Below are 13,788 nucleotides of genomic sequence, written 5' to 3' on the forward strand. Positions count from 1 at the left end.
TAAAATATATTTTATGCTTTCTCCATACTCTACAGTTTAGATTATCTGACTACATCTTTTGAAAAAAAACATTTTAATTCCTCATCTTGGCAGAGCCTTCGGAGAATAAGGTTGTTCTCCTCCAGAGTACTTATAGAGAACTTGGGTAGTTTGTGGGCCATACAATGGCTTATGAGCCTAATCTTCTTTCGCACTCAATGATAAAATATACAGATTTCTCCAAAATGGGGTTGTAAATATCAACATATGCCATTTGAAGAAAGGCTTTCATAGCTCTGTCCATGTCTTGGGGAATAATCTAGGTCTCCTCATGACACCATATGGTCTTTATTGGGATTTTAAATTTTCAGGGATGGAGTTCACAGCAGTATTCATAGGTTGATAGAATTTAATTATGGATGCCTTTGAGCTCATGGTCTTCAGAATGTTCCTGTGATCTCAAGTCCAAAGAATCAAGGATGCTGCCATCGGACCACACCCCTAATGTTACTAGAAATGGGTAGGTGCAAAGATGTGTTAGCCAGTGAGAAAAACTTCATAAACGGATAGGTATGTTGCTCCATATGGAGATAAAAATGTGAAAGTGAAAAATAACTGTGATAAAGGCCACCATCGTCAATCATAATAGGTAATTTTCTATGAATAGATTCTGACAGCTTTCCCAACACATCTATCATATCATCACTTTATTGAAAGTGAGTTGCTAAGTTGACTAACCCAGTATTTCTTTGATTTAGTAAGTTTTCACAAAAGGAATGTCCCAAAAGGTCATGACCAATTGCAGTTGCTCCATATTGACAGGAAAAAAATAAAGTTTGTGTTTGATTAAACCTAGAAAGAAAAAATAATACAATATATTTGAAAATATACTGCACCAGCTTGATTGGCACTAAATCCCACTAAACATTCATTCCTTCCTTCCACCACTGGTCCACAATGTTTGTAGAGTATCCCATCTACAAAATCCATTGCAGTTACTTACCTAGGCTGCTAAGCCAGCACCTCTAAACCCTCAGCCTCTCCCACTAAGAAGGACAAGGGCCGCAAGTGCACAGGAATACCACCTGCAGGCTCCCCTCCAAGTCGCTTTCCATCCTGACTCGAAAATATATTGTTGGACCTTCATTGTTGCTGGGTTCAAATCCTGAAACTACCAACCTAACAGCATTTTGGCAGCACCTGCATTGGATTTAGCCTGGTCCCATAGGGAACCATACATATTTGCTTTGTGGCATTGTTGTTGGTGTAGAAAACAAACTAACATTTTTGCACATTTGTATTTAATAAATTTCACTATGTTTTGAAGGGGACACATGAATTGGTGCTGGTGTTACCTGCAACAATGTTTTAGCAAAGTGAAGAAAGGTGAAACCCACTTTCTGGCATCTATACCTTAGCCATTGTACAGGAACATTTCCGTGTCTTGGTGACCAAGCAGTACAGTGTGTCCTGATTTGGTTCATCTAAAACTATTGTTTTATCTAGTGATTTGTATTAAGCATATAACACAACAGTAGGAATTCTGTTTACAAAAAAGTAGTAAAGTATAAATCAGTTGCAATGTGTCTTTGAAAAACAGCAATTATTCTTGGTGTGATCTGACCAGGATATAACCTTCATTTAACCAACCTTCTGCTCATTCTAATTTCGACATTCTTTGAAGAATAAAAATGATGAGGTAGGTTTTCACAATGTTGGAATTTGGGCTATTTATGTAATGGGCATCTGACTCATCAAGCCAATATTTCACCCAAACTAAGTTGAAAATGTACTTTGATGTGTCTATTACTCTCATGTTTCTTTTGAAGTCTCTTTGTTAACTCGCATTAAATACATATTGAACCACATTTTTCAACTAACGCTGCGTGATTCATTAGGAAGAACCGGTTAAATGGGTACATAAGTGCACCAAACAATCTGCTGGAGGAACTCAGCAGGTTGAGCAGCATCTGTTGTGAGGAAGGAATTGTTGATGTTTCAGGTCAAGACCCTACATCAGGACTAAAGGTGAAGAGGGAAGATAGCTGGTATAAAGAGGAGAGGGGGAGGGGTTGAAACAAAGGCAAGTAGGTGAATGGTGGACCAAGGAGGGATAAAGCATGACGGGCAGATGAAGCCAGGTGGGGGATTGGGAGGGGTGGAGTTAGGAGACAGGCAAGTGGAAGTACACAAAAAAAAGGCAGAGAGAGCCAGATGGGGGTGAAGGTGGAGACAGCTAGGAGGGTGATAAGCAGGAATATAAAGGCTACCAGTGCTGAAATCTGTTAAGTAAGGTGATAATGGGAACCATTACGGGAGAGGTGAAGAGCAGATGGAACCAGATGGAGTAGTGGATCCAGTTGGTGAAATGTATTTGTAGTAGGTAGATGGAACAAGGAGGGGAAGGGGTTAAAAGTGGGGGATGGGAGTGCTGGAGGGGAGAGGTGTGAGAAAGGGACAAAAATTGAAGGACCAGAGGATGATCGGGTGGTGGGGGTGGGTGTTGAAAAACACAGGAGGTGAGGGTTACCTGAATTTGGAAAATTCAGTGTTCATACCATTAGGTTGTAGACTATCCAGGGGGAATATGAGGTGTCCCTCTAATTTGTGTTGGGCCTCACCCTAGCAGTGGACAAAGCCGAAGGTGGACAGGTCAGTATGCGAATGGGAAAGGGGGTTGAAATGATGTGCAAGTTAAGTGGGTAACTTTTTATTGATTGACTTTTCCCCTAATTTTTGAAATTTGAGTGTTTTGCTTGATAACTTAAATAACGTTTCATCTTAGTTACTCAGTTTTCCATAGAAATTGATAATTTAATAATCCAGAGGTTTAAGTAACCTAAAAAATATTACATCCAGAACTGAATACAATATATTGAAGTTGAACTTGAAAACTTTATTTTAACAGGGGCCAGGAGTTGAGCTATATCCGGGAAGTGTTGCTTTTTTGGAAGGAAATGATATACACAAATGCAGTAATATTAAAAGTTCTGATGTCCTCAAGAACATGTTAGGTGGAATTAAACTGAAGGTAAGACCAGTATAATTTTCATTCATCCCTTCTAACGCAGAAATATTTTTAAAGAGTAATTTAATTCTGGAGAAGTGATGAAATTGGAAACAATTTAGTAATGGAAACCTTAATATCATTTAATTACATTTTAACAGCAAATGTTTCATGTGCTATAAAGGGCTGTTGTTTTTGTTAAATAGTTTACTAAAAGATGACCATTATAAAATAGAGCCTTCTGCTTTAAACAGTTAAAATAGATTTTGGACCTTACTTGGTAATACAAGTAAAATACAAGGTGGAATTTTGATTTCTCACACAGTGTTCTCTTATTTACCCCACTTTCTTGAAGGTGTTGGCTGTTGCTTAATAGTCAGCATGAGCCTTTGGAAAGTATACCAATCAACTCAATCCTGGTCTCAGTTCATGACATCATAAAACATTTTAAATGCAGGTCATTAAACTGTAACAAGGACTTGGAGCCTTGCTATTTTGTTTCTAACCCTCTCAAGTTCAAAATGCCCTATTACTGGTTAAAATTATCTAACTCACTAGAAACTGGGAGTGAAACCTGGGACTATGAAGGTACTAAGGCAACCATAATCATGTGCTTGGTCATCTTTGGAGCTGAAATTTGTATATAAAATAATAACTTACTGAGTTTGTGCATCCAGTAGTAAAGTATATCAGTTTGGGTGTGTATATGGAAGAATTGTTTAAATCACACATCATAGTTTCCAGTATATCTCACTAAAGCATTAATTCATGACCAACTGGCATATACCGGTAATTGTGCCCTGAATAAACCTTGTCTAACCTTATCAGCATATTGTTTGATTCTATTCTCCCTTGTGTAGTTATTCAGAATTTCCATAAAAGCATCCATGCTATTAGCCTCAACTGCTTCTTGTGATTTGTGTTCCACATTTAACCACTTTCTGGATAAAGATATTTTTCAAATTTCCCATTGGATTTATCAGTGACTTATCTTTGATTTATGGCTCCTAGTCATGACTTAAGGTGGAAATTTCTGTTTACTTGATCAAATCCTTTAATAATGACAAAACCCTGTAGATATTTCATTCTTTTTTGAGCGAGAAGTGCCTTGAACTGATCAGTCCTTTATAAAGTTATAAACTCTCATATCATCCTCATAAACCCTTGTTTCATCTTCTCCGATGTCTCTGTATCCTCTTTCTATTATGGTGACCAGAATGATGTATCATATTCAAAGTGCAGTTTAACCAGGATTCTCTACAAGCTTAACATAACGTTTCTGCTTTTCAATTCTTTCGCACTGGAAATAAACCTCAAGTGTTTTTCTTTCCAAAGATCTTGGACGTGTTGCCTCCTCCCAAGTTGTTTCCTGCAACTTCAACATTGAATTGTTCTAAGTTTTCTCCCCCACTTCCACAGTACTGAAATTTTCCTATTCAATCTAACAAATAACATCCTATATGATGTGACAAATGATAAACTATCCCACCTCACCTTTCTTAACCTGTCTAAATTAACAACAGGGGTTGACCACATCATACAAATGTGATAGTACCAATTCAGACCAACTTGTGCTGCTTTAGACAACCTGCATCTTTTAGAGAACAGATACATTGCAACTGCAGCAGGTAGTGCAAGTCATTTTGAAGATGATTGCAGCTTCATGGAAGCAAATAAGATTCCACACTTTATGTAAATCCTGGTGGAGGTTTTCGTAGAGGGAGTGGAGAGGAGGACAGTTGTTCTGTATCTGCAGGAGCCAAGGAGGCCCCCTAGCCCAATAAAAAGGTAGCAGAAAGAGCCAGTTGTAGGGGTGAATGTGAGGAGTTGATGTTCGGGATGCAGAGCTGCAAAATGTTTAGAGATCTCAGACACATGGCCAAGCTGTTTGAATGCATCTCCATTGGGCATACTGTATGTCATCAACTCCACTATAATCATCACATATTGCTCAATACACCAGAATTCTGTTAGTCACATACCTAGGAGACACAAGAGCCTGCAGATCCTAGAATCTGGAGCGACGAGCTGGAATCTTGCCAGCCCTGATTCCATACCTTCCCTTTACCTGGCCATCTCCCCTCCATCTCTCACCCCAGATGAAGGGTCTCAACATAGAATGCGAACTGACCATTTCCTTCCACAGATAGCTGCCTGACCTGCTGAGTTCCTCCAGCATTTTTTTTTTGTGTCATATACCTGAACTGTTCCATTCAGGATTTTGACTAATATTTAGAAAGTCCACCATGCCCTCACACCCCATTCCACCACACTTCACAGCTTACACTGCCAGCTATTGAACTATAACAACACATTATCCAAAAACACTTCTGTGGAGTAACCCACTTCCACCTGGACAAGATTATGCATAATAGCACTAACACCATCAGCATCAAACAATAAGCTTAGCGCCATAACTTTACGAACATGAAGAGAGAGTATTGGTCATAATTGGAGTGGCATGTCCACGGTCAGGAATAGACCAGAGACCATTGGAAGTTATGGTATCTTTAAATTTAATTCACCTACTTGTATCACAATTTTCTTTCCCATACTCTTTTAATCTACACGCTGCAGATGGCATAAGCATATTGTTTTCCCATATACATTTACCAACTCAACTCAAATTAACTTTACATAAGGTATACCTTTGTCTTTTCAAATAGCAAAGTATTAATTACCTGGCCTAACTAATGTGGAAAACAAAAGATCCACATCTTCAAATTTTACATCTGTATCACAAACTCAGATGAAGGCACTTTGAGTAATGTAGAATTTAGCTTATCATGTTATTAGACGTACATTGTAGCTAGACCAGGTGGATGAGATAGCCACCATGCCAGCTCTACAAAGGACTCAGCTAAGGATTTCAGTGGGGCAGCCGACTGATGCATCTAATGGGTATGTACTGTGAAATTCCTGGTGCTTTGGCTGGGAAGTCTGTGTTTAATGTCAAGGAACATGGAAAAAATTCATCATTAACCTTTGTACAAAGGTTACAATTTATTCTTCCCAACATGAAAGTTATTGGCAACTTCATTAGCATGCTTGCAGGCACAAACATTCTGCAATGTCTTCTGGCCAATATTTCAAATTCCAAAGTAGAAACCCACCAATGCATTGAAGTTTAGATTTAGAAAGCACAGTTTTTTTTGGCATTTTCACAGTAGTGGTTAAAATGTATTGTTGGATTGAGAACCTACTGCCAGAAGCCATTGTTGGCACAGAATTTCTGAAGGTCATCCTTGGTCACTTGCCATCTGCACTGGTGTACTCAAAGGCATGTGGATAACAGGAAATGCACAACAGAAGTTTAAATGTTTTTTGGAATAATTTATAGCTTTGATTTGGAATATTGGCTTTTATTTTGGCAATGTGATCAATTAGATTATGTGATGGTCAATACCAGTTTGTATACTCAGTTGTGAATTGAGCATGCAAGTTGGGGAATAAATGCTTTATGATACTGCAGTTGGATCAGTTGGTCTTAACAGCCCAGCCATAAGCCCGACTCTGTAGTCTTCTGTTCCTCCTGCTCAAGTTGTTTCCTTGGAGCTGATGATGAGAACCATGTCTTTATGATTGCAACATGTGTACTATCATACCACATTAAGTCTTGAGACCCATTCTGCTAAATGGTGCAAGGCTCCTCTAGAGTGGTACAGGCAGCAGAATCATTCCTGTGTTCCAGAGAACCACATGCAGGCAGTGTCTCTGGCTACAACAGCTTGAACTCCATGTTTAGGAGCTGGAGTAGCTGCTTGAGCCATACATGAATAGCGTGTTTAGAGAAGTGGTCACACCACAGCTTAAACAGGCGCAGGCAGAGAGAGAAGGTGTGAAACACCAGATAGGCAAGGAAGAGCAGGCAAGTAGTATAGGAGTCCTCAAGTCAATGTCGCTCTGTAACCAATTATCCCCCTCATATAACGTTGGGGGTGATGGTTCCTCAGAGGATTACATTCAGATCTGGTTGCATGGCACTGTGATTGGTTCAACTGCATAGGAGGGGAAGAAGTGTGAAAGAGCAATAATGATAGAGAATTCAACAGTGGGACATAATGGTGTTTGTGGGGCCCTAAACATGATGCCTGCATCTCTGGCACCTGGGTTAAGGAAATTACTGAAGAGCATCCTCATAGGGGAGGGCGAACAGATGAAAGTTGTATTCCACATCAGTACCAATGATATAAGTTCTGCAGGCAGAGATAAGGGAGTTAGGAAAGAGATTAAAAAGCAGAACGTCAAAGATAATCTCACAATTACTCCCTGTGCTGCATGCTAATAAATACAAAAATAGGTAGATGGAGTATATGAATGCATCAATGAAAAGTGAGAGAAGCTCTAGACCTCTTAGGCAATGGAAGTATTTCTGGGACAGGTTGCACCTCTGCAGAGCTGGACCAACATCCTTGCAGGGTAGTTTAAACTAGTTTGTTATGGGGATGGGAATCTGAAAGGGAATTCAGAGTGCAGCAAAGCAAGGAAATTTAGAAAAACCGTATGCAAAATGAATAGCAATAATAAAGCAACAGAGGGGGTCATAAAATGTTAAGATGAGAAAATGAAAGATGCTGTACCTGAATGGGTGCAGCATTCGCAGAGGTAAATGAAGTACAAGTGGGAGTCAACAGGTACAGTCTAATTGCCTATTTGGAAATGTGACTACAGGATGTTCAAAGTTGGGTATTAAATACTCCAGAGTATTCAACATTTGGGAAAGATGGGTAAAAGGAGGTGGAATAGCATTATTAATAAGGGAGAAAATCAATGCAGTGGTGAGAAATGATCTTGGATGATAGATCATGATGTAGAACTGGAATCAATTTGGGTCGAGCTAAGAAAAAGCAAAGAGCTGGATACATTGGAGAAACAAGAGACTGCAGATGCTGACATCTGGAGCAACAAACAATCTGCTGCAGGAAGAGAAGGGGAGCAGTGAGACAGGAGCCCAAGGTGATTGGTGGACTGAAGAAGGGTATAATATTCTAGTGGATTGGAGGAAGCAAATGTGACTCCACTAATTAAGAAAGGAGGAATAGGGAAAGCAGGGAAGGCAGGCGTAGTGAAAATGCTAGAAACTATAATGAAGGATGTGATAACACCTTGAAAAGAATGGAGATACAAGAAACTGCAGGTGCTGGAAATCCAGAGCAATTCACAAAGGAGCTGGAGGAACTCAGCGGGTCAGGCAGCATCAATGGAGGGAAATGAGCAGTCAACATTTTGGGTCAACACCCTTCATCAGGACTGGAAAGAGGGGAGATAGCCAGTATAAAAGGGTGGGGGGGGGGTGAAAGGGGTGGAGCAAGAGCTGGCGGGTGATAGATCAAGTTGATGGAGGGGATAATAGGCAGCTGAGGGAGGGAGGCGAATGGGAGTGATGTAAGAAGCTGGGAGGTGATAGAAGAGAAAGGGCTGAAGATGGAATCTGATAGGACAGTGGATCCTGGAATGAAGGAGGTGGGGAGGGGAGCCAGTGGGAGGAATATGTGGGTGATGGGCAGATGGAGAGGGTGGGGGAGAGGAAAAAGAGGGTGATGGAGGGGCTAGTGGCACCAGGATAGAAAAAGTGGGAGGGGGGGGGGGGGTGGAGGTCGTTACCAGAAGTTAGAGAACTCTATGTTCATGCCATCAGGTTGGAGAAACCAAGGCAGAATATGAGGTGCTGTTCCTCTAATCTGCATGTAGCTTCTACTCAGCAGTGAAAGAGGCCATGGACAGACACGTCAGTGTGGGAGTGGGAAGTAGAATTGAAATGGCGAGCCACTGGGAGATCCGAGCTGGTACGGCAATTGGAGCAAAGGTGCTCAATGAAGCAGTCCCCCAGTCTGCGTCAGGTCTCACCAATGTAGAGGAGGCTGCACCGGATGTAATAACACCAATGGATTCACATGTGAAGGACTGCCTCAAATGGAAGGTTTGTCTAGGGCTCTGGATGGTGGTGAGGGAGGTGTAGGGGCAGGTGTAACACTTAGCACAGTTGCAGGGTTAAGTGCCTGGAGGGGGATTGGTGGGGAGGGTTGAGCAGACAAGGGAGTCACAGAGAGTGATCCTTGTGGAAAGCAGAGGGGAGGGGAAAAGAATAATGGGATTGAAAAGAACCAACATGGATTTATGAAATGAAAATCATGTGTGACTTATCTGCTGAAGTTCTTTTAAGGATGTGACTAATAGAAAAGTCAAGAAAGAACCAGTGGATCTTGTTTTCTCTTATATGTAGCAGGGATAATAAAGTAATTTTGGGAGATTTTAACTTATTTCTGGACTGGATGAATCTAATTTGCTGCAATAAAGTGAAGAATGAATTCATGGAATGTATGCAAGACACTTTTCTAAATTAGTACATTAAGGAACCAACTAGGGAAAAGGATGTGGTTTAGTTGGACTTTCAGAAGGCATTTGATGAGGTCAAACACAGAAGGTTGATCAACAAAGTTTGAACACATGGGATTGGGGATAATATACTAATGTGATTTGAGAATTGGTTATTAGACAGAAAGCAGAGTGAGAATAAATGGATCCTTCCCAGCTTGACAGACTGTCTAATGGGGAACTGCAAGGACTTGAGCCCCAGCCTCTAACATGAAATATCAACAATTTGGCTAAAGGGACCAAATGTTATATTTCTAGGTTTGCTGGCAATATTAAACTGGGTGGGATTCTGAGTGCAGAGGAGGATGTAAAGAGGCTTCAAGGAGACATGGACAAGCTGAATGAGTGGATGAGAACAGAGAAAATAATGTGGAAAAATGTGAGACCATTCACTTTGGTGCAGATTAACAGAAAAGTAGAGTAATTATTACACTGGTGAAGAATTAGGCAGTAGTGATACTCAAAGGTATTCTGGGTCACTGAAGACCAACAAGGAGGTGCAGTAAGTGATTTAGAAGGCAAATAGTATGTAAGCTGTTATAAAGAGAGGATTTGAATTCAGGTATGGCAAGTTTGCCATATGAGGAAAGCCGGAGTAGACTGGGACTGTATGTTCTAGAATTCAGAAAACAGAGGAGATCTCAAAACAAACAACATTCTTTAAGCATTTCACAGGCTAGAGATGCAGGAAAGATATTTTCCTTGGTCAAGGAACCTTGGACCAGGGGATAGAGTTTCAGAATAAGGGATAGGCTGTTTATAACAGATGAAGGTGGTGAACCTTCAAGTATACAGGTCACCCTGGTCATGTTGCATCTCCACTTTTTCCAATCTGTCACAAATCAGACAATATTTCTACTTTTGGAACCAAAGTTATCCAACCCACATTTATCCATGTGGTTCTATGTCTGCCGTGCATTTATCAACTCACTCAACTTTGGTAAATCACACTGGGGCCTCTTTACATCCTCCTTGCAATTTACATTTCTCCCAACACCACCCCAGTGCGCTCTGAGTGAAGTTTGCATGTTCTCCCTCTAGGTTTCCTCCCACAGACATGCTGGTTATTAAACTAATTGGCTCATGTAAATTACCCCTAGCATCGGTGGCTGTGGGAGAATCGGGAGAATAGATTACAGAGAAATAAGTGGAAAAATGGCATTGATGGGATTGCTCCAAGAGCCGACGTCGACTTGGTGCATTATTTCTATTTCATAAATTTATGCTGACTTTGTCCCATCCTATTAAAACTCTCCAAGTGTTCTGTTATAATAGATCCTAGCGTTTACCTGCTGCTGATTACTAGTTTGTAATTTCCTCCCTTTTTTAAATTGTGGCGTTTGTCACCCTCCAATTTTGCTCCAGATTCTAAAGATGGCCATCATCAATATTGCCACCATTTCCAGAGCCACTTCCTTTGGTACTCTGGGATGTAGGTCATCAGGCCCTAGAGCTTTGTCAGCCTTTAGCTCCATTAATTTTCCTCACTTCCCTCCAAAGTGAAGACAGAACAATAATATATCTGCTATTTCTTTGTACCCAATTATAATTTCCCCCCTTTGTTACTATAAAGGATCTAAATTGGTCTTCACTAACCTTTTCTCTTCACATATTTATACAAATTATGGTCAGTTTTTGTGCTCCCTGCAAATTTACTCTCCATTCTGCAGCCCCCCCCCACACACACACACACCTTTTAATCATTCTTTTGGTCTTCCTTTGCTGAATTCTAAACTGCTCCTAATCCTCAAACCTGCTGCTTTTTCTGGCAATTTTATACGTCTCCTCTGTGAATCTAATAATATCCTTAATTTCCTTCATAACCCACAATTGAACCCTCTTTCTTGACTTAATTTTGTGCATTCAGGAATGAATAACTGTTCTACTTCATATAAAACATTCTTGAAATATTACAAATTGCCTATCCACATTGATCCATTTAGTAAAGTTCTCTACCGTGTGCCTCATATCTTCGTAATTTCCTTTGTTCACATTCAGGATCCTAATTTCTGATTCCATTATTTCATACTCCATCTTAATGAAGGATTCTTGCATGCTATAATCTTTCTTCACTGAGGTACCACATACAGCAAGATTGTTAATTAGTCATTTCCTCACTGCACAATAGCCAGCCTTCACTAACATTTTTTCTTGTTTTCTATTTGGCTCCTTAATGTATTGGCCTAATCAACATGTAGATAGTCCAGAAATTCCTATTCCACAGTATCATTGCTAATTTGGTTTGACCAATATGTATGTAGATTAAAGTCACCCAAAATTGCATTGAACCCTTGCTACATACATTTCTAATTGCTTATTTCATCCCCTACATAAACATGATGAGGCTTTTAGACAACTCCCGCCCACAGTGATTCCATATCTTTCCCAGGCAACATCTTTTTCCACCATTACACTTATTTCCTCCTTCACTGAAATGCCACCCCACCTCCTATCCTCTTCTGCCCATCCTTCCTTCCTAAATAATAACAACCCTGGATATTCCATTCTTGGCACCCTGCAGCCACGTCTCCATAATAGCAACAATATCAATGCCATTTAAATATGCACTGTTAATTCCTCTATCTTGTGACTGTTTCACACATTTAGGGACAAAGCCTTTAGACTAGTCTTTTTAACAATAATAATTAACTTAGATTTGTTTTGTAAAGTGGCTCTATTTGCCTCCAGCTCTTGTATTTTCTACCTTATGTTTTTCTTTCTTTCTTTTTTCCTGTCTTTCATTTCTTTGTTTTCCCCTTCACTATCTCTCTGCTCAAATTCCTTTCCCCTAGCCGTTCAAGTTTAAACCCTCTTGGACAGCACTAGCAAACACTACTGTCCCTAACAGTACTCCCAAGGCATTGGGCCTAGTCTGGCTTGGGACCAGTTTATATCGACCCTGCCTTCCCCCCCAGATCCAGTCCTGAAATGAGGAATCAGAATCAGAATCACTCCCCCTTCCACCACATCTCAAACCACATGTCCTTGGGATTTATTTTCGTACTTCTATTCTCACGCACGTGGCACTGGGAGTAATCTTGAGATTATTACCCTTGGATAAAGCAGTAGTGAATCTACTGTCTAGCTGTAGTTACAACCATTGCATGGGGCATGTACGAGGGAGAATCTCATTACTAAATGGGAAGCAACTAATTTCCTTGTTAGACCTAGATGTAGAATTGCACCTGAAGGACCTTTTGATGGATATGGCATCTTGCTGAGTACCAAAACTACTTTCCTCCTCCAGCAGGCTGCCCAAGTCTGCATGCTCTTTTCATTCTCCTTGTTACACTGCACTCCCAAGAAGAAGGAACACCCAAAACCTGCAGACAAGTGGGTACTGCAGAAAACTTAAAATAAACAAAAATCATTGAACGTGACACATCATTTCCTGTCGGGTTGTAAACTGAAAATATTCAAAGTTTATAAATCTACAGGAATTTATTTGATTTCTATACACCAGTTATTGAATCAGCAACTAACTTTAAATCAATTGATCCTTTTAAATAGTGCAAAGATTAGGGAGTTGGTCTCTTGCTGCTGAAAGCTTGAAGCTCTCTGCTGGTTAATTATGTGGCATTGGTGACATTGTCAAGGTCCAACTTAGTGGCATCTGTGTTAAGGCAGCCTGACATCTCTGCAGATACTAAGCAACCAAATTTTGTGACCTATTTCTCACTCTTTGTTTGATGATGCATCTGTGAAGTGTCTTGAGATGTTTTACTCTGGTGGCAGATTGATATAAATGCATACTATTCATTTGTCTTGCAGGAGGGGAAAGTCACCACAAAGGTTATGAACGTGGTTGAGGGGAATCCTGAGACATGACCTGATATTTCATTGTATGAAAACTGCTTTTTTTCCAGGTTCTGCCACCACCGAAACTGAAGCTCCATAATAATTATGTTCATTCCAATAATGGCTATGGTGTTACCATAATACAGCCAGATGATAGACATTGCCATGATGCAGATGAGGATGTACTGGAATGTGCTGCAGGAGGTGATAAAAGAGACGATCTTGTGAAAGCAATGCAGAATATGAGTCTTGAAATGAACAATAATAAATTTGAAAACAACTCAATGGGAGAAATAGGTGTAATTGTTTGTTAATTATTCTGATGTGAAATACTGCAGAGTTAGAAACTCTTCAATTTGCCTTGAGTCAAAAACAGATCTATAATTATCTGTTGGCAATTTGTTTCATACTTTTATTTGTAATAAGTACATTGTTAAGAAAGCTATATAGCTCAGATATAAATTCAAAACATAAGTCAAAAATAATTTAAGTTCTGTATATGAAACTATTTAAGCTAGCTTCCCTATCAATACATTGGGGAGTTAGAGTGGCCTTCATTAATCTGTGCTTTATCTGGGCTTTAAACTTGCTTAAGTTTCCAGCTTTCTGCTACCGGCTTTTGAAAAAAT

At 40.0% G+C, this 13,788-nt stretch overlaps 1 protein-coding gene across 1 annotated transcript in view; it reads left to right on the forward strand.

Annotated features, from left to right (window-relative positions):
• Positions 1-13,473, forward strand: part of LOC127567743 (testicular spindle-associated protein SHCBP1L-like) — a 52,726-nt gene extending 39,253 nt beyond the window's left edge. The window contains exons 9-10 of the mRNA XM_052010728.1: positions 2,888-3,010; positions 13,228-13,473. Coding sequence (XP_051866688.1) covers positions 2,888-3,010; positions 13,228-13,473 — 369 coding nt within the window. The remainder of the gene's footprint in view (positions 1-2,887; positions 3,011-13,227) is intronic.
• The last annotated feature ends 315 nt before the right edge of the window (positions 13,474-13,788 follow it).

The sequence above is a fragment of the Pristis pectinata genome, chromosome 3 (genome assembly GCF_009764475.1).
Source record: "Pristis pectinata isolate sPriPec2 chromosome 3, sPriPec2.1.pri, whole genome shotgun sequence".
NCBI lineage: Eukaryota > Metazoa > Chordata > Chondrichthyes > Rhinopristiformes > Pristidae > Pristis > Pristis pectinata.